General features: G+C 40.9%; 1 protein-coding gene across 1 annotated transcript; it reads left to right on the forward strand.

Annotated features, from left to right (window-relative positions):
• Positions 1-4,347: 4,347 nt before the first annotated feature.
• F (espin protein forked) lies at positions 4,348-21,488 on the forward strand. Its single transcript, XM_071770912.1, has 12 exons — positions 4,348-5,633; positions 10,205-10,333; positions 10,976-11,249; positions 12,476-12,674; positions 13,353-13,531; positions 14,119-14,191; positions 15,161-15,303; positions 16,587-16,839; positions 17,794-18,161; positions 18,692-18,867; positions 19,034-19,224; positions 19,941-21,488. Exons 1-12 carry the CDS (start codon positions 5,622-5,624, stop codon positions 20,182-20,184), a joined length of 2,241 nt encoding a protein of 746 aa, XP_071627013.1. The 5' UTR covers positions 4,348-5,621; the 3' UTR covers positions 20,185-21,488.
• Positions 21,489-21,514: the final 26 nt, after the last annotated feature.

Here is a 21,514-nt window from a genome sequence, read left to right on the forward strand (position 1 = left end):
AAAAAACATGTTTACTCACTCCTGGACCAATCGAGCGCGACTATCCGCGTAGGCACGGCTTGCTTCTGATAACCAGTCGAAGAGCCAGAAATTCCACGTCACGCGACAGAATTTATCGTCATTATCTCACGGCCGGGACGAGCCCCTCGCAACGACACGAAACTCATCGTACGATATTACCGAGTCATGTGAACCGTATTTAAATCAGTCTCTGACACCGCCAGCAGGTATTTTCCGTGAGAGCGTCTATTAAATCATGATTTCATTATTTCGGCAATTAATTAAATTCTAGCAGTTAACCTCCTTAAATTGCTTACGCAATGAAGATTCTATTTAATAGTAATATTCTCCTCTTTGACGTTTTCTTTTACTGTCATATACCTCGATATATCTCCGTTTTGCGCTTAAATTGGAATTATTAATCTTGTAATTGATATATGATAGCGTTTCTAATAATATGAGAATTTTAATGCATATATCATTATTTTTTTAAATACTGCATTATATTTTTTAATTCCCCTTTCTCGATTTCCATCATGTTTACCTGGAAACACTCTCGTAGCTTTGAGAAGGATTTACGAGTAGAAAAGGCGTGTACTAACCACGTGTGTCGTACATTAAATAGCTGTTTTGTTGCTGACTTAATATCATTATAAAATTTACAAACTCGACTTGTTTGTTACATTCAATAACGTATCAAAGTACATTTGCGTTCTATAACATTTATATAATTTGTTTAATTATTTTATACAATTATTATATTATTCTTTCTCCTCTTTTTTCTATAATTGCCATATAATAAAATATAACTATTATGTGTATAGAATTCAAGAAATAAGGAATAATTTAAAAACATTAGAATATTGAGAAACATTTATTTATTCTTAATTCCGTAATTAAATAACACCGATAACAACAGCCGCACCGATTTCTTCATTTTGTCATAACATACTTTATCTTACAGATTCGTGAAGATTAAGAATTCAGTAATTTTCACATCTTTATTCTGGTAAATGACGGGCAATGCTGTAATTTAACAGGAATTCGTTTCGCTTTTCGTCGAAGTTGAATGTTTTGCCGCCTCTCTGAAACGAGCACATAGCTCGCGCGCATTTAACGAGTAAGTACACAGCATCGCGCGCATTTATGATATATGCACGAACGTCAGAGGATCCTATATACTTATCTAATCGTTTTCACCTTGACGGCTAGTTATCGGTTATCGCGGAGAGTTTATTGACCGCGAGAAAGTTTTACGTTTTACGTCACGCCGAACGAGTATGCCTCCTCGCACCTTTGGCGTAATTATACGCGCAGTTTCCATCAATCATGATCGCAACGAAGACGTCTGATGCGCTGCAATCCATGGATGAAGCAGCGGTAAAGAAAGCAACGTTTAATTCCAGATCGTCTGCTGCTATCGGCAACTCCGCAACGCTTTCTTGTAACTATTTGATAATATAATACAAAACAGTAATTATTATAAATAAGATTTATATATGTGTCTTATATAACATTACATTAAAACTTATGTTATGTTTTGCAGTATATAAAACAAATTTAATTTACATTCGCGAATAGTCACAATAATATATACAATAATAGTCTGTTATTGTCTTTATGTAGAATTATATTTGCATTATTTAATGATATTCGAGCTCCATAGATTTAAGCTCGCTCGCGGAAAGCGCGGTTGCAATGCAGAAAATAACACTTGCCATAAACAAGGCATTTGTCATAATTGCGCTCCATATTCTCGAACTTTCACCGTGCGGAGAATCAGTCATTTACTGATGGTACATAATAACAAGTCGATCGCGTTCGCTTAGGAAGGAAAGCCTTCGGTGTCTTTTTACGCTTGTGAACAGAATCGAATTATCGGAATGTTTTTTTGCGCGCCGATCTCGATATATTACGAGTAAATGGAAATCGCCACGCTAATAATTAAGATGCGTGATGAATTTGCATACACGTTGTTTTCGCGAGCGACACGATGTGCGGTTGCGGAAAAAAAAAAAGAGGAATCTAATTGCAGCTTTTGCTGCAACTGTAAACAGCTTTACGATCCGCGGTTGCATCGCGAATAAATCGACAAAGGCGCCAGAGCGTGAGTCACAATCATGCAAATAGGGCAAATAGAACAATTCGCAAAAGTGCAATATTGCGGGGCAATAGGACAATTCCTATTCCCGTCATTCTTATTTCCGTCACAGCAATATTCTATTTTCTCCCACGAGACAACAGACATATGTTATATAAAAAACAAATTGTCACGTTGTGTTTATTTGGTATTTATGGTATTTTATGATATTCTAATATCTAATGCTCATATATATAATGCTTAGATATTTTCAAGTTTATTACTGATTTACGACGAAATAATAATTCACCTATCTGTATTTATACGCTTCGCGGTTTAACCGCCAGGTGTTACTTTACAAAAATTCCGATACATAAAAAACAATGGAAAATTCTACTGCACTCTGTGCATTGCGCAACACTGATCCGACTGGTTCTCGAACTGATAAAAATCGAAGTGACAGTCTAAGGCTTTTTCGATAACCGGCTGCGTGTCGGGGAGCGAAATGAATTCTCGAAACGCTGACGACGTCAACTCGGGACTGCTAGTTTTATTCCAGTCACAAAAATTGAAAATGCAGACTTGTTGAAAAATTAATGTACGTCCAACCTAATTTCACAGATGATTTAACAACGCTAAACTTAGTAGACCTTAGATTTATTGCTTTCACGTTCATTAATTCACATCCAGCAAACTAGTAATCGTGACATTTTATCGAATTCTAGTTTAATTAAAAATGCAAAATCTCTGTAAGAAACAGTGAAAAAGTTTGATCAATAATATTACAATTAAAACGTTATAATTGTAATTAATCTTCATAATCAATCAATCAAACAAACAAACAAGCAATAAGAATCTTGAATTATTCCTTGTCATGTCAATTTACATTTTATATTTTAAATTTAAATAATAAAAAGCAATGACTTTGGACTTTCTTTGCATATTTCACACTACCAATGTTACTCGATTAAGTGGACATGAGAAGAGAAAATACTGAAGCAATCCGCGTTAATAATATGAAATGAAGAAAGGAAATGGTCTACGTTGACTAGACTAGACTTTCTTCAAGCGGTATTTAAAATCGCTTAATCCCACGCTGAATCATTCGGAAGTAATTATTCACAAAAAGCTGCGTTGGTAATTTTACGAATTTACGAGTCTCTATTCATAAATCGCTTATGAATAGAGCCCGCGATCACGGAGAACTCGGGATCGTTCGGTGCGAGACTTGCAGTAGCACCTGAAAGAAGAAACGCAGCCCAGCAGCAACAGCAGGGAATTATTCTTTACAGTTAGACGTAGTGGGATCACAAGCAAGGAGGAGGCGAGAAATTCTCCTCTTGGTGGGAGATGATAAAGTCCGCCTCGAAGAGAGGAAAGAGCGGTGCCACCTCGCGGCGGCGACGACTTCTCTCTTCCATCTCCCCGTTTGAGAGGAGACTTCCTTTTGCATCTCGGGAGAGAGAACTAACGGGGAATGCACAGATGCACACCTGAAGAAAAAGAGCTCGATCCCGTGCACGCTTTCTAGGTCGCGCTTACTTTTCAAGGAGGCGCGCGTCGTCCTCTCATCAAACTAATAAGGAGCAAAACCGAAGATGAATGTTAATTTTTATGTTTGAATAAAGACACCACTTGTTCAAATCGAGATTTAATTCGAATTGTAATCGAGATTTGTTTAAAAGGAGGCGCGCGTCGTCTTCTCATTGAACTAATAAGGAGCAAAACCGAAGATGAATGTTAATTTTTATGTTTCAATAAAGACACCACTTGTTCGAATCGAGATTTAGTTCGAATTGTAATCGAGATTTGTTTAAAACAAGTAGAAGCAAAAAAATCATTTGACGAAGCGAATATTTCCGTCAATTCTTGTTTAATATTTGAAAATTAATAAATGAGAAACGCACACCGTTCTTAAGTTTCCCAGAAATTTCCGAATCATCTATAATACAATCCGACAATAACAGAAAATTCACAGAGAATTCTCACAGAAATAATGTAAATAAAAATAAAAAAAATTTTACACACAAGTTGCATAGAAAAAGTTTCTCAAGTATCATCATTCGAGAATAATATCAAGATACAAATGCCTCTAATAAAAAAAAACCTTCCGCGAGGACCAATTAACCTCGATCCTTCCAAAGATCGGAAGGTAAAACGGAACGTAACGGGAAAAGCCGCAGGATTTGACGTAGTCGGGACTAGGACGACTGCGAAGAAAGGTAAAAGGACGACATCCGAGAGAGGTCTTCTCCGGTGGAGAACCGCAGAGCCGTATCCCTACCTCGAACGTCCGGGCGAGAGCAGGTGAGCTCTCGACGATCTGCTCGAGAGCGGCGAGAGAGTCCCGGTCTGCCGCCTCCTGCGCTCGCACCGCGGTGGCACGCACCGGCCGAGAGAGAGACTTGCGCGAGAGTTCGTTGGCCGACCGTCACCCGCACGCCCGTTTTCCCGATCGCTCTCGCATTTGCTGTTCTCCATCTGGGACGGCTACACCAGATTCTGGAAGCTGGGTCGGGAAAAGGGCAGCCGGACCTGAACGTGGCGCGGGTGCGGTACGACTCGCCCGCGTTGTTCCCTTCTCCGCCCCGTCGACCGGAGGAGAACCCGCGCGAGCATCGTGGGTTCCAGTCGAGAAATCGACCCGCGTCACCCAGCCTGCCGGCAGGTGCTAACTCGCGCGTGACTCCGGTGTTAGCTCGCAGTCATAGTCGCGCGCCCGCTCGCGCTGACCGGACGTGTTCGCCGAGCTGGCAAGAGTTGGTGGGAAACAGCGTCGCGTGATTATAGAAACTCTCGAGGACTCTGGAGAATTCTGACTGCTTTAAAAAATTTGGAGCTATTTAAAATAACCGGAAGATCCACCTGGAGATTTGTCCAAAATTAAAGACCTTTTTCATGGACCCGACTTGACATTTGAATCTGCGAAAGATTCCGTTTTCTAGAGTGTGAAGATAATCAGAAGTGACCGTAAACACCTGGGAAAGTTTTAAATATTCTTTGGAGGGATCACAGTTTTCATATTTGTGATATTTTGGAAAATCCTGGATAACTTGCCTACAGCGCGAAGAGGATAAGAAATAGCCATACAGGCTTGGAAAAAATTAGACACCTGGACGGTCTAGTTTAGAAATCCGAATCCACTGAATCTTTCACTTGAAATTTAAAGAAGGTCAAGAATAACTAAAGCCCATCTCGCTTAGAAGGTTTCCGACAGCAGTTTGGAAGACTCTGAGATTCCCCTGGACTCTCGTCTGGAGTACGAGGAAGATCAGCCGTTCGACCGACGCGGAGCGGAAGTACCGTTGTCTCTGGTCGTACTGGAGACTCGCGGATGAACGGCCTTGACGGCGCGAGCCTCAGCGAGTCTCGACTGGTCCGAACTAGGACAGCGAAGCGTGTGCACCGATACATGGACGAGAGAATCGAACGAAATCTGCATCTTCTTCCAGAACGGAGAGGGCTTCCCTGAACGGCGACCGGTCGACCTGAGGCTTTTGGTTTTACGACGTTACGCGGCAGCAGCGAAATCCGGTTTTGCATGGGTGTATATGTAAGTGAACCGTAATCCGTAAGTACCGTAATGTCGCGGGGGACTACTCCTGCGTTCCCGTGAGGCGACGTTTAGCGCTGTTGAACTCTCTTCGCAGATGACTTCGAGATAACGCGTGCTACGTATTTAGATTTGCGTTTTGAACAGTTAAAAATATTAAGCTGTACGAAGAAAGTTTCGCATAAAATAGTATTCGTTGGTTTTTTTTTTCATAGTATATTGTTAGAAATTCGATTAGCAAATTTAAATAATTCGAAGTTCAAAACTTGAAGATCGACTCCACGCTGACACCGACTCGCCTTTCGACGATGACTCGAAAGTTAGTAAAATCGGCTAGCTGTAACGGAGAACCGCGGTTTCTAACGTATACGATCCGGTTTTGCGTGCAAATCTAATAGCTGCTACTTTTCACTCGTTAATGAGCGGCGCGAACGTTCATGCGTGTAAATGGGAAAATACACACTTACGTGCGTATTTCCGCGTCGAAGATCGAGATAAAAGATTGTAAAATCGATATCCGAAATGCTTATTGCCCGTATGACTGGCGAATTCTTCTCGGATATTAATTTAATCCAGCATCATCGACACACTTAATTTCTCGTAAATTCAGCTCAACATATGGCGGTCTCAGGTTTTACTCGGATTATAGATGCAACTTGCGTTTAATTTAACTCGAAGTATCACGTTCGGACAATTAATTAACATTATAAATTTAACGCATAACGTGCGCTGCAATGAAAATGTATGAGATGTAAAACGGACATCGCGCGTTTTCTACAAGTTCAATTAAATAGAGAATACATTTTTGGGAAAGCTTCTTCGATTGTTCGCGAATTTTCTTACGTTCACCAATACAAGTATCTTCGTTCGCGATTTACGCTTTACGCTCCGATCGATCGGCACTGTCATTCGTCCGCGGTCCGTCGTGAATGAAACGGAATTGCAGTATCGCGAATTGCATTTTGCAGCGTGGCGAGTCGACCTTGCGCGGGTCAGTTCCACGCATGTGAGACTCGGATCTCTCTCCGCGTATCACCTTGAACGTCAACCGCCCGCGCGAATGCGCTCGCGAAGATAAGACGGACGCTACGGCGCGGTTCATGGCCGATAACGAGACGAGGTTAAAGCGACTTTTAAGCGCGTTGTCCGCAACAATGGAAACGTTTGCGACGTCAAGCGCGAAATGAAAACATCGCAGCTCAGGAAACACGAGAAGGATTGATTTCTTAAATTTAAATAAATAATTCCAGGGATCCAGTTAAGTCTAAAAACACGGTACTTTCTTATTTTATATGAATTTTCACTGCTCTTATTATTTTTGTCTTACTTTTAATTTCTCTTAGGAGAAAGTGACGGTTGATTAATTAATCATTTTATTAAATTTTATATATGCTTTTGTATTTTAAAAAGTTTTTTTAGATATTTTTAAATTTCCTCGGAGAGTTTATTTTCAACGGTTTATCTGTTGATTTTAACAGTAAGAGTAGTAAGACCAGTATAAGATCTAAAATCTACATTAATCCATTACATCCAATCCACTACATTAAATCCATTTTCAAGTGAAATTAGAAGAAGGAAGTTTTTGTCGACTTTCTCGAGACGACCGATACATTTGACTTGACGCGTGTCTAAAATCACCGATCCGACAATAAAGATGTAACGGCTATAAATCCGTGGCTTTCTAATGTTTGCTCACACGAATTTGCTTACTTTGATTTACGGTAAAAATGCGCGAGATAGCGGGAGGAAGCTGCTTAGTCGGAAGCGAGAGATGCGCCAAACGTTGCTCGTAATTACGGTGGGCAATGAACCGACTATTAAAACAATATGTTAGCGGTGATTTGATCGATGTCGAGGAGAGGAAATCGCACACCGCGCGCACCTTGCGTGATCGCCCACCGATGCAAAGAGTTCATTACCATAATTACCCGACACTTCGTTAAAGACTTCACTTACAAAATTTATTTTAATAACGCACTGTTTTACCTTGCATTATCTTGTTTCGTTCGCGCTCCGAATTCTATTAAAAATCCACCTGGGCGCGCCGTTTGAATACATTTTTTTTTCTTTTTCGCTTTTCGTCCTTCACCCGGTTGAGCGGAAAGCGTGTCGTTGGCGCGTATCGCAACGGGATACACGTCACAGGGAAAGGATTCGAATGGACGGGCATTTTTTCCGGGGTGGTGCCCATCGGTGACCAGTGACATCGCGCTAGCTGTCGCGGCTAGGCTGTCATTCCTTTCCGTCACGATACATTTTCATACCTTCGTAAAGATCCGAGATGTCACTCAGGCTCACGCAACACTCTGATCAAGAAGTCAATAAGACTGCGGCAGACTGTGAAATCACAGTTGCGTTTTCTCCTGTCAGTTTTGACGAGAACGAGATGAGAGGTATATATATATTTCTCTCGAGTAAAAAAAATCTAGATTAAAACAAAAAGGATTCTTCAAGAAGAAAAAATTTTAATGAGTTTGTAATACAAATTGTGACGATTGGTAAGATAGTAATCGTGAGAAGCTGATTGATCCGTATTTAGACGCGAGAACGGTGCGAGAACGAGAGATTTCGCGGCGCGAATTTCTCTTCTCGACCGGCACGGAAATTAGAGTATACGCGTGTGGCCATCGTTTAAATCATTTAAAGTATCTAAACCACTTTCCCGCGTGCAGGCCAAGCGACACGAGATTTGTCACTTTTATCGCTCTGTAGAGACTAGATCTCCTCCTCTTGCGCGATCGTGCGCTCTTCTTTCGCTTCCTTCTTTCATCACGCGACCCAATTACGCCACAGGCCAAGCACATCGCACGCGAATTTGCATAACTACGGCGTACAAGTGTATTTCCGCAATGCTAAGACGCACGGTAGAGCAAGAACTAATCTCTTAATCACTCGTCTAATTCTTTTCTCCGTTTCTTTCGAAACAAAATATTTTGATATAATGAATTTGATTAATTTTAGACAATTTGTATTATAAATATTTTAAATACTTCTGTAATTGTAATGTTAATGACAATGATTTAATTAATGACAATTAATCAAACAATTATGATGCTAAATATGGCTAAATAAAAATTCGTGTTTTAACGTTACATTCTCAATCGATGCTGATGCTTCTACATTTTTCGATCAAACGATAAAATCAATTTTACTTGTTTCGCACGAAAAGATATTCCAAAATGTGTTCTAGAAAAGAACTCCCTTTTGTCGAGTGCATTTCATGTCGAGTTAATCGCACGCTCGAGTGTGGAATCTTGTGCTGTATCAACAACGCGGTTTCACCTCGATGAAACGAGAGCGACTGGGAAGCGACGGACGCGGCGCGCGATTTCCACGCGTACCTACCTGGAATTACGCGGAAAGGGAGTTACAAGCCCGGTAGCTTACGGTATAGCGTGTCAGCGGGTTACCGGTCTAACAAAATGTAAAATAATCCGGTTTCTCGACTGGCGACGTGCTAGTTAAAGTTGTCCCGCCTGGGGTTTTGCAAAGACCTACGACACGTGTTTTGGACCATATAGATTCAATTTGCTTTTCCTGTGTCGATGGAGCGATCGATAAGAGGTCGACGTCCGCCACAGCTTCGCGCAAATCGTTATAATCAATATTATTATTATTTCTAGCCGTTAGAACAGATTAATGCGGAACATATTTTATCCATATTGCGCGAAGCCAATTAATTACGTTTTCCTTTCACGATCTTTCCGCTTTATTTAAATCGTAAAACATCATTCGTCGTTTAATTAATTTATTAATGAATTTAAGATCGTCGGTAAAATGAGAAATTGATGATAGGAATACAGGTATGTTTTTTCATAAGTTTATTATAAATCAATATATTACATATAAAAAAAAGATTTAATTGTTTCTGTGAATTAAGCGAAGATAAACGGTAATATTTTATATTTTCTCACTTCTCTCATTTTTGTCGTTCAGACCCTAAACTTTATTATACCTATTCCGCGCTCGCTCTGTAAAGAAAGAAATAAATTCCTTCTCCTGACCTTCGCAAAAATTATATAGAAGCATTAATCGCAACCTGCGCGCTTCCACTTTCCTCCGCCTTATTACGATGCAAGGTTACATATCTAAATAACCGCTAATCCTCCCGCGACAATATAGTAGCGTTTTTGCGACGTTCGCCGAATCATCGGCATTTTCCTCCTTCTTTCTTGGAATAAACTTTTATTCGGTGAACGAGGTCAATCCCAGACTTTTGCGCAACCGTATAGATAATCGCTATTAGGCAACGGGGATTATCGCAAGTCCGCGGGCATAGTGTTCGGCAAACGCAATCGATTGCGGTACCTCGAGGAAACGAGCCAGAGAGATAGGGAGAATGAGAGAAGAGTGAGGGGAAAAAGAGAGAGAGAGAGAGAGAAAGGAGGTTCGGGCGCTTTTATTACTCGCTCAATAAGGAAGAGCAGGCGATCGCTTCCGCGACAGGTCCCACACGGCAACGATCAGGATCATTTCGATCTAATGGATCTGCGAATAAACGCCGATCGGTTCTAATCTTCTAATCACCGGCGAACTGTTCTAATCGCTCTTGCAATTGTCCCGGTATGCAGCAGGAGACCGGCAAGCCTCCACCTCCTAATGTCACCCCGAAGATGGCCAGGGATCGTGCCGGGTCGGACTACTCAGGCCACATGAGCGACACCACCACGTGCAGCTGCGTCGCGAGCTCCATCGACAAGGTAAGAGAATGGACTTCATGCATCTAAATATTTATTAACAATAATTGGCTATTAGACATCGTGTCAAGAGAAAATTTGCAAAAGTATACTTTTAAACCAACCTTTTAAAGAAAGAAAAGCGTCATGAATAACATCAAAAGTTTCCTTGATTTTATTCGACAATTTTTACTTCTTTTTCTCAAAATATTAAGGCAAAACTTGCTTCTGGATTGTACAAACAAGACCTAAGAGATTTTTTGTTTTAACTATTTTATCTATTCGTGAGAATTCATATTTATAAAATGTACACGTATACTTAATAAATTATCTTATAAAATCTTAATCGGCAAGAAATACTTATTTCTAAAGTTTAAAAAAAGATTATATAGATGCAACACTGTTAAATATCAAAGGATGAAATTTAAACCAATACTTTGAGTTAAATAACATTTTATTATTGTTAACTACCATTTATTTCAAAATTTATTATTTTAATTGATTTAGTTAAGTTAACGAAATATTGAGCAGCAGTAGCGATTTATAGAAATAATTAAAAATGACTCAAATTGAGTATAATTTGACACGAATTTAACTCAATAAATTCTCTTTCTTTCTCTTCTTGTACATTTCGACTGCTAAAGCCATCACTAAAACGCGTTGCAGTGCTCGTTACGCGGCTGCGGCATGTTCCAAGAGCCGTTCTTTCTGCATCCGCCGGGCTCTCGGCCGCGGGACGGTATCTACATAAATCCCATGAGTGCGTACATCGGCGAGCCGCCCAAACCCAAGGACACGGCCGAGTCCTTCTACCTGCACAGCCCGCACGATCTCGTCTACACCAGGATCACGCGGCTGTTCGGCGACGCCGAGAAGCCGCGGAACGGCGTCGCGGCGGAGCAGCGCCATACGCCAGAGAGGAAGGACGAGACTCTGACTGGTAAGTAGCACGTCCCAGATACTTCATCACTACATTATAACGTGCGCTATACACGGTGTCCAGAAGGTATCCTGTCGTCGATCGTCGAAAGTGAAGGGGTTTTAATCAAATAGCGATTATTCGAAGCGACAAGTCACCGGATTTACAATATTAATTCGTAAATAAAACAAATGGTGAGCATTCTTAGGATCTTAACTCAAGGCATGCATGGCTATTTAAATTAAAGTGTGAAATACGAGAGTTCAAAGATATATTGGAAAGATACCCCGAGCAAACAACTGGATTTTAAGAAAAGATGAATTCCATTAATTGAATTATTTATGGCTGAGATAAATCAAAGTGATAATTCTGAGACACCCTATTTACTCCGTCGGTTCTCGACAACCACTGCGGCTCCAGGGCGACCTCGATTCGCATCCGATGTTCGGTATCGTCTCTCTTTCGCTCTTCTCAATGATATTTACAAAGATCGAGCAAATGGAACTATTTGTCATGAAGCATTGTTTCCGCTTCATGTATCTATTCACATCCATAAGAGATTAGGGTATATATATTTTTCTGGCAAATGTTAATTAATGATTAAATAAAAATCACGCGTAAGTCGACGTCTGCACAAGATCTAAGAGAATTTTAATCGTAATTGCCCTGCTTATTCGTTTTACTTTGCAAGCAGTAAGTTTAATCGTTCGTTTTACGAACGACACGTGACCAGTGCATGATAGACTGTCGCAAGATTGATCTCGAAGAAAGAGAGATACTTGGATAATTGTCAAGGGAGCGAAAAAAGCCACACACGTCGCGAACAACGCGCGCGCTCTGCGAAACCGGGTTAAAGACTCGCGCGCGATTTACCGCGGATACCGTTAAGCCGTTACTGTGCACTGGCTCTTAATAAGCAAGAGCAATAAAAACGGCGATCGACGGATCGAGCGAGTTCCAGCGAAACGCGTAAAAGTCGCCGATACAGCGCGAGAATCGAAATAAAAAAGAAATTTAAAATTTTATAAAAAGTCGAACTCCGATCTCTCTCGCGCGGCGCTATATAGAAATTATAAATTTCTACAAAGCTGTCGGCAACTTTTACTAGTCGCAAGTTTGCGAATCGTTAGTTTGAGTTTAGCTCAAGATGTTTTCTGGAAAACTTCTCGAGCGTGATGTTTTCTCGTGGAAGGCGCAGTTTTCTCGTGCGCGATACGTAATATTCCGAGCGGGGCTTTGGCTTTCAGTGAAAGTGGACGTGCACATCAACAACGGCGGCGGATTCGTCGGCCGGCCGCATACCGGCAACGGACATGCGGCGCGCTCCGAGATCGCGAGGGAGTCCTCGGATCATGCTTATGAGCAGATCTGCGTGAGACAGGAAGAAACGAGCAGCGTGAGTTCGTCGTCGCGCAAGAAGCCGGCGGACAATGCCTCCGACAGCAGGTAACGTGAGCAATTTCGCGAGCGAGATCAAAAGGGTTTAGTCCATAACATCTGATCTAATCTCCTAAAATTGAAAGAATTAATTTAAGAATCAAGTTTCCCAAGTTTAAAAAAATATATATATATTCAAAAGGATACGCGCGTTCCAAAAGGTAGAATATTAAAAATAATATAAAAGTAGTAGAACAATAAAAGAAACTTTTTAGAAAAGATACGGATTACATGTATTTATTAGACATCTTGTTTTATAAAAGTTAAGTCACGTGTAAAAATTTGTCTGGCGAAGTGAATTTGTTAACTCAAGTAGACATTGAAGTCGTTCTCGCGATACCACGAATTACACGTCAAGCTTCTAAAAAGAGATTATTGATGAGCGCAGCACAACAAAATATCAGGCACTATAAAAGCGACCACGAAGGTAAGCAATATCACGCGATGTATCAACAAGTGGAACGGTGTGTAATCCTGTTACGATCGAAATTGTCTTTATAATCGTTAAGAGATGACTGTTCGTGGGCGCGTTCGGGGAACAGCATCGTATCGCTATTTTTCTCGCCCGTTCATTTATCTCGCAGATAAGCGATCGCGCGCCAGGTACTTAATCGCGCGTAGATTAAACTTAACTCCGATTCGTGGATTCGCGAAACACATCGATAGAACCGTCTCTGAACGTTTCAGTCGTTCTCGCAAAATCGACAGGCGATACAGTCGATCCAGCAGCGCCAGCGAATCGTCGAACATGAGCAGCGAGGTCCACGGTCTCTCCTCGACGACGTCCACTCCGTCCTTATCGCGGCACAGTAGCAGCGAACGGATCGGCAAGCCGGGAATCAAGACGAATGCGGAAGCACCACACGGTACGTCGAAAGTAGCCGGAAATTTCTGCAGGATGGCCACAGTGTCTATGATCAGAGAGTCGCATACGCGCAAAGTATCGCGTATGCACAAATTGTGTACCGTAACGAGTACATTATTAATGACTTTAAATAACCGAAGTGAAATATCTTTTCAACTTTTATTATGTGTGATCTATTGGATAATAAGATTAATAAGTATAAAATATATATAAATCATTGTGTGAGAAGAAAAGAAATCGTTTTCAACAAGAGAGAATAAAAAATTGGAATGTATTATTCATAAAGACAATTATACGAGGTAGAAAACAAAAGAATGGTTTTCTAGTGTGCGTTCGTTTACCTTTTGTTATTACTACATTCCACGATTGTGTGTGATTGTGTGCCCGTGTCCAAAATGAGTAATGGAGTTGGTAACAACTTGTCTTAATTCGTCATCAAGTTTAACACGATGCAAATCGGCGCTGACAATTTTTCGACAAAAAGTGACAGGGCATTATATAGTGGCTATCCTGCGGAGTTTCGAATAAATTACGATGACGAGAACGGCCGCGATTAACCGGTATACGCGATTCTGTTTCGGTTCGCAGAGAGGAAGGACTCGTCCGGCGCGCAGGTGGAAAGTGAAAAGGAGATCCGTACAAATGGCAACGGCGGACCTAGGTAAGTAGGGCGAATCGATATACCGGATCGAAACTTAAGTTAAAGCCGCGCGCCAATAAGAGAAGAAAGCTCGATCGAAAGTCGATCGAACGGCGGAGCTGCTCGCCACTTCGCGCGATTCGATTCGCTTCTTTCCTTCTCGCCATTGACTTTTGTTCTCCAATGATCTCCGAAGCATTTTCCTTTGAGATATCATGCGGATAGGGCACGTTGTGAAGGCCGTTTTCTCGCCAGTAATCATCTCCGGCTATTAATATATTGTAAAACGAACGTGAATAATCGCAACGATAATCCGAATCGTACGATTCGTTCAGGCGAGCGCGAGCAGATTAAAGTCGATTGGCATTAACCCCAGACACAGTGACCTCAGATAAAAAGAGACTCTAAAAGATCCTTGAATGAAGGAATTACTTTCGAAACAAGATGTCTATTCCGCGCCGGCACCTCCATCAATTTTATTATCTTATAACCGTTTAACTTTCCACATATTTTCGCTCGTTTACATTTACTATCATTGTCTGCAATTAGGTGCAATTAGGTGTTTGCAATCTATTACCATGATTGTTCTCTATGATTGTTACTTTCACTTGTCTTCATAAAATTGATAAACGTTATCTAATCCCTTAATTATTTAATAGACGAGATTTTTATTACTACTATTTATTTTTATCAGACGCTGCAATCGATTACTATATATAATACGGAATGATAAAACTTAACTTTATCAATTTTCCGTAATTTTCTTTGTCAGAAAGATGATTTACTTTCATTAGTACATGGGACCAATAAAAACGTTTATACAATCAAACTTTATCATTCGCGCTCGAGCAACGAATAATTATCAATACTCTTTTAATCAATATTATTTAACAACATTTTTTCGCGCGGTATTAATTTATTTTTCTATCATTTATATTCTTTGAATGATATTTTTCACGTCACATTAAAAACAAGATTTTTATTCCACAGTCTCTTGAAACCACCGCCACCGCCACCGCCGCCGCCGCCGGACGACGACGTAGTGGTCGTCCTGGTAAACGCAAAGCCGAACGCAGACGCCGACAAGAAAGACGCGCGAGGAAACAGCCAGGACGTAAGGACCGAGTCTTTTGGTGAGAAATTGCGCTTGACGCCCATTTCCTCTTCGATATCCTCTCGTTCCCTTGCGAAATTGCCACGTGAAAGTTGCAGCTCGACTTTGAGCAGAAATGCGTGCACGCACATTCACCTGACATTTTCCACGCGCGTTCACTGCGAAAAATGATGCTTTCAATCCGAATCGGGCGTTTCTCCTGCAATTACAGCTTCGAAAGATCTCTGGAAAGATCGAAGAAAAATCCGCCTACTTCTCGCGCACGTGCTATGTAAACGCGGTCATTGAAATTATGTTTATGTCTTTTACATTACTCCACGATGGATATGAAAGGACATTTTCTTAATATATAACAACCGTAATTTCACGTTATTCGCAACAATCGTGAAAAGAGATCGCGCGTCGCGCATCGACGATTTTATGACCGATCGATAGGCATCTTACGACTACCGGTCAACGCGAAGACCATCGTATACTCCCAATCACTTCCTCGACAAATTTTACTTAACGAGTCGATCTGTCTTAAATGGCGCTAGTTACGAACTATCTCCCCAGATTCGGAGTTTGTCTTCGACATTTAATATACTTCCGTAACTTAATTATCTCCGCTATAATTAGTTGATTTTTGTCGGAGAGAAAGATCAACTCTGAATTCGTTCAAGTCCCCACCGGACTATAACCAGGAAATGCGATAACTCCGTTATATACAATTCGCTATTACCGTATTATTTTTTTATCGCTGCGGTAATTGCCTCGACGGCCGTGTTACGCTCGTGCGAATTACGCTTACATTTTCGGGACGCGTGCCTCCCGACTCTTCGATACAAACGTGAAGGCAATTAGCTGAATCGACTGTGATCAGCAATTACAGTTAAAATCGGGTGAAATTAATTCGTATGATGTTAATCAGCGTCACGAGTCTAATTAGGCCGGCTTGACTCGCGATCGGACGAAGGCGCGGGTAAGGCGGAAGGGTGTAGGGGAGGGAGGGAGGGAGGCGCGAGCTCCCCGTCGCGTCGCGATCTCGATTTGGGCTGCAAACGCGTATACTTCGGCATTTAATTAAACTGTTAGCGGATCATGCTCAGCGGAGGTGGCCTCACTTACTAGACCATGGCGCTCACCGGGCATATAATATACTTACCTAGATTTCACTTGCCCCTCGGTAACGACCGTCATCCAATGCTAGAGGATATAACGAGAGAAGCCCTCTTCCTCTTACTCCACCTTCTCTCTATCTCCCCCCCGTCTATCTCCGTCTCTTTCTCTTTCTCTAACGCTGGCTGGTCGGTCTCGGAACAGCGGCCAACAAGTCCGACGCATCATCCTCCGGCGAGCATCCGCAACAGCCGGAAGTGCCGGCTCCCGCCAGTGCGCCGGCGGACACGGACGAAATTAAAACGAGCCAGGCGTCCCACCTGGTAAACAGGCACATGGTGCTGCCGTTCATACCGCCAAAGTTCGCCAACGCGGACTCCAACACCCTGCTCAAGCCATCGGAGTACCTGAAGAGTATCTGCAAGGTGTCAGCTAAAAACAGCCTGTCGAAGGCGAGGTCAGTGACCCTTCCTATTACATACTTATTACACATAGTGTTTACTTTTATCTGTTTCGTAATCTTTCGCGTATAAAGTATGTCGCGATTGTCGTGTTGTTGAAGTGGCGAACATTCTTCTATTGTTCGTTTAATTAAATCAATTTCAAATTGACGATTTGAATATTCAAGACATATATAGTGCACTTCAGGGATGTCTGGAATATATGGAACGAGCGAATAACGCGAAATAAGAATTGCTTTGTGCGTGCTTCATCCACTTAGATTACTTGGAAAGTGGGGATTTAAAATCTATTTGAAGTGTTTCATTTATAGTGTTTGTACGATTACTTATACTGTAGGCGCGCAACATTTTATAGCATGTTGCATGCAATTTAAATCACGAAAAGTAGTTTGATAAACATCTAACACTTTGAAGTCTTTTATCAATTCAATCTTCGCGCACATGAAATAATATCGACAATCACTTTCGTAATGATCGCTAAAATCAGCTTTACGGCTGATGTAACAGGTGTCACCAGTTAAAGCCTTTCAGCTATGCGAAGAAATGTAAACTCATGTGTGCATTTGACCTAACGATTACATGCGCAGAAATGTAAGAAATCAATTTAACATGATTGACGTTTTGCTTCCGAAGAAATACTTCTTACTCGTGAAAAGGCATTTTCCCTTCGAAATAATTGAAATTTGACAAAAATCTTTCTCGAACAGAAATTAATATATGAAACGTTTCAAATCTTTCAATGCATTTATTTACATATGCATTTATATGAATATAATTAAAAATATATGTTTTTATTAATATACATATTTAACACACGCTCAACAAAATAAACGTAATAATTCTCTAAAAGGTATAAAACAAATGTTATTCAAATATAAATAAATCAATCTTCGAGCAGCGCTATTACCAAATTTTCCGCTCGCGTGACAATGCGAAAATCGCGCTCGCAGGTCAGTGGACAACTTGGACATTCATAGCCGGAATACGGAGCAGGGTGAGGAGGAGGAGGAGGAGGAGGAGGAGGCGGACGAGGAGGAGGGGGCGCGAAGGAGCAGCGAGGAGGCCAAGGGGTCTCCTACGGGCCCCCCGCCACCGCCCCTGTCTCCCTTGCAGCAACGTGCACGGGGAGGGAATCAGGCCCCGGGTAACGCCGGCGCCGGCAACGAGACCGAAAGCTCCAAGAGCTCCCCGCAACAACCCTTGGCCACAATCAGCATCCAGGACCTCACAAGTATCCAGCTACGACGGACCAGCACGAAGATGAACGCCACCAAGACGTTCTCCGCTCCGCCTCCTCGCAGCGTGTCCATGACTAACGGTAAGCTGGTCCGCGACACACATGCACGTATAATTTCACGCTTTTGTAATACGGACTCGAGCGTACACTGTTAAATATTAAAGGATGCAATTTTAAGTAATATACCTTGAGTTAAACAACATTTTGTTAATTTAAATTACTATGTGTGTGCTGGAATTTATTATTTTAACACAAAACAGTATTATTTTAACCATTGGTTTAGTTAAATTAACATTGTTTTAGTTAAATTATCGACTTATTGAGTGGGAGCAGTGGCGACCTACAGAAATGGTTAAAAATGACTCAAATTGTATATAATTTGACACTGCGAATTTAACAATGTAAGGATTCAGAGTTCATTATCCTTATCCGAGAAATCCCTTGTTTGTAACTATATTCTACGTTACATTAGCGACTGTATATTTATTCTGAGGTCATTTCTACTATGTTTGTTACGCATGCTACACAAAATTTATACGATCATATTACCTTGCTATAAAGTTTAAAAATAGAATCATGGACAAATTCAAATAAGACCGTATCGATCTCAGTCTCGGAGCCATTCTTCGTGCAAAAGACGGACCTAATCGCCGAATTGAAGCGCACAAAGGATATACCTGGTATCAAAAAGCTAAAGGTGGAGAGGGCGCAGGTCGAGAAAACTCAGGAGCAGACCCTCATGTCGGAAATTAGCAAAGCGTTCAGCGTTACGAATTTCGTTGATCAAGTAAGAGCATTTTATTTGTCATTCTTCTTGAAAAATATACGTACAATCATATACAAGAAATTATAAAAATCTCTAATTTTTTGTAATGTTTCATTTAAAAAATTTTTTCCTTTTATGATACTTTTATAATTTTATGCAGTTCAATTTCGAATCTTTGTTTTTGTAGATTCCCGAAAAGGACAGCTCGGGAAACGTAATACCAATCTGGAAGCGACAGATGCTGGCGCGAAAAGCCGCCGAACGAGCGAAAAAGGAACTCGAGGAGCAAATAGCGCGAGAAAACGAGGAGAGGCGGCAGAAAGCGATTCCGCCATGGAAGCGACAGCTTCTCGCTAAGAAGGACAACGAAGAAAAGAGGTACGAAGATTAATGGATCTGTATCAATCAATCAATCAGAAATGTAATTGGATGCTATTTCTCGGTGATTGGAGAAAGCCAGATTTAATTAGAACGAGTTTTGCAACGAGTGGAGAACGTAATTTTAACCGCTCGTCATAAAATCGTACTTGGATTGCGACACATTTCAGAAGAGATTCATCTCGCGTTATTTTACTATATTTAACTCCGTTTTTAACGCAGACAAGAGGGGGAGAGGGCTAAGTGCTCCAATTATTGCGAGTATTACAATTGCTCCTCGTTGCAATTGGTCTCAAGTTCCCCCGTTTCGCGTTACATGCAAAATTACGCGATATGTATATTATGCATAATATTTTATGCGTGTATTAAAGGATTGGCCCCTCAAATCTGACAATTGACCATTTCCAAGTATAGAAACATCTTGTTATTCAGAACGTTTTGAATTTTCTTAAATTTTCAAATAAAACGAAAGGGAGGAGAATATCGAGAACGAGAGAAAGAGAGAATTTAATTTTTATATTTCATATACTTCTTGAGATCTTCTCAATTTAAGCATCCCTTTCTGTTACTCTATTTCCTTTATTACGTCAATTATTACGAAATAATGTTGTCTTATCAATTAACTTTTGTACTCATTAATTAACAATTAATTAAATATTAATGGAAAAATTTTTCACGCGCCTTATTCAAGCGTCAAATTATCGGTTTGATTACAGACTGAATCCGACGCAGGTAAACGCGTCGACGAGCACAACGACAATGAAATTCGAGGCAACGTCGGTAAACCCGAAGAGGGATGCTTCGCCGGCGGCGCCGTCGTGCGTCATCAAGAAGGAAGATAAACCCGAGGTCGATGAGAAGCGGGATGATCCTGCCAAGGACGACTCCGACGACGGTCAGATTATACCTTGGCGGGCGCAATTAAGGAAGACCAACAGCAAGCTTAATATCCTCGATTAATCTTGCGAATGCCTTTTCTGTTTGTCGTAAGAAACGAGTGTGATGTGAGTATTGTGTTTAATCGTTAAACGCGCGGATTTATGTACCATGAAATCTTTCCAAAAATAACGGGACTTGCGCAATATGGAAAGAGTCTGTGTGATTGTGAGAAAGAAATATATGCTGGTAGTCGAGATAATAAATGAACGTATAAGATGGTATCACGGAATTACACAACACGAAGCGTGTTCGATAACTCGTAAGACTAGCACGTACTGTACAGATGATCTAAGATGAAATCGAAAAAATACTTTATACGTTTCGTCGCAGAACCTCCTCGTTTGTAATTAACTCTGTAATATCAAACATATACATATGCATATCTTGATATTTATTTTTATGGAAACTATCTTGGAACGGAGTGGAATTTAATAGTTATTTCATGGTTCCAAGAACTCAAATAAATGGGAACTCACAAGTAATTCGTCCGTTTTACTTAAAATAACGGAGGATGAGAACAATCTTTCGAAAATACGATTGCTGAAATATTTGTTCGTAAAAAAATATATACAGTAATCGTTTCGTGAAGTTCGTCAAACGGAGACAAAGATAGATCGGAACTGCGTAATTCAAGTTAATTATCATGCGTCTTGAATTGTATAGCACGTTGCGATATATGTACATACGAATAAGTCTTACAATTCGTTTGCATTGTAAAGCTTGAGATAGCCTATTGCCGTTTATCAATTTCAGTTTCATCACTTTTAACTTTATCGCTATTGAAAAAGAAAAAGAAAATCTGTTCCTCACTTTAATTACTTTCTCCGATTATTTCCACTGGACTCAAATATCGTTCTCCGTTCATTTCAATTCGGTTACTTCAACGGACAATCTAGCATTTAATCGCGCAAAGTGTCCGAAGAGACAGTTGGCGATTCTAGGCCTAATTAATCGTGTCAGAGAGAATCATCAGCAGCGTGGCGAATATGCTTGGTAACTACCCAATTACAGTCATTAGAACGCTGAAGCGACAGATCAGCGAATTAATGCTGACGTTGATTAATAACTACAACGTCACGATAACGCCTGGCGCGTTACAACATATATCGCTCGGACAACAGTTATCTTCCGCCTCTTTCGCGAAGATTTATCTCTTCGTGAAATAACGGAGCAAGGAACGAATGCGAGATATTTTGTGCGTGGAATTATACTAACCCCTTAACTGCGATATCACTGAGCGCGAATCCACGATATATTATCTAAGAAAAATTATATGTATATAACACAATTGATATTTCTATATAATATATTTGTATAATTAATAATACTTTGAAATTGTATATTATGACCG

This window comes from Temnothorax longispinosus, chromosome 1 (genome assembly GCF_030848805.1).
Source record: "Temnothorax longispinosus isolate EJ_2023e chromosome 1, Tlon_JGU_v1, whole genome shotgun sequence".
NCBI lineage: Eukaryota > Metazoa > Arthropoda > Insecta > Hymenoptera > Formicidae > Temnothorax > Temnothorax longispinosus.

What these genes read in the sequence shown, in the direction of transcription:
- F (XM_071770912.1), top strand. An exon ending in CAGCGTGTCCATGACTAACG is followed by an intron (nt 18,162 to 18,691) that starts GTAAGCTGGTCC and finishes TATCGATCTCAG; the next exon opens with TCTCGGAGCCATTCTTCGTG. An exon ending in AAGGACAACGAAGAAAAGAG is followed by an intron (nt 19,225 to 19,940) that starts GTACGAAGATTA and finishes GTTTGATTACAG; the next exon opens with ACTGAATCCGACGCAGGTAA.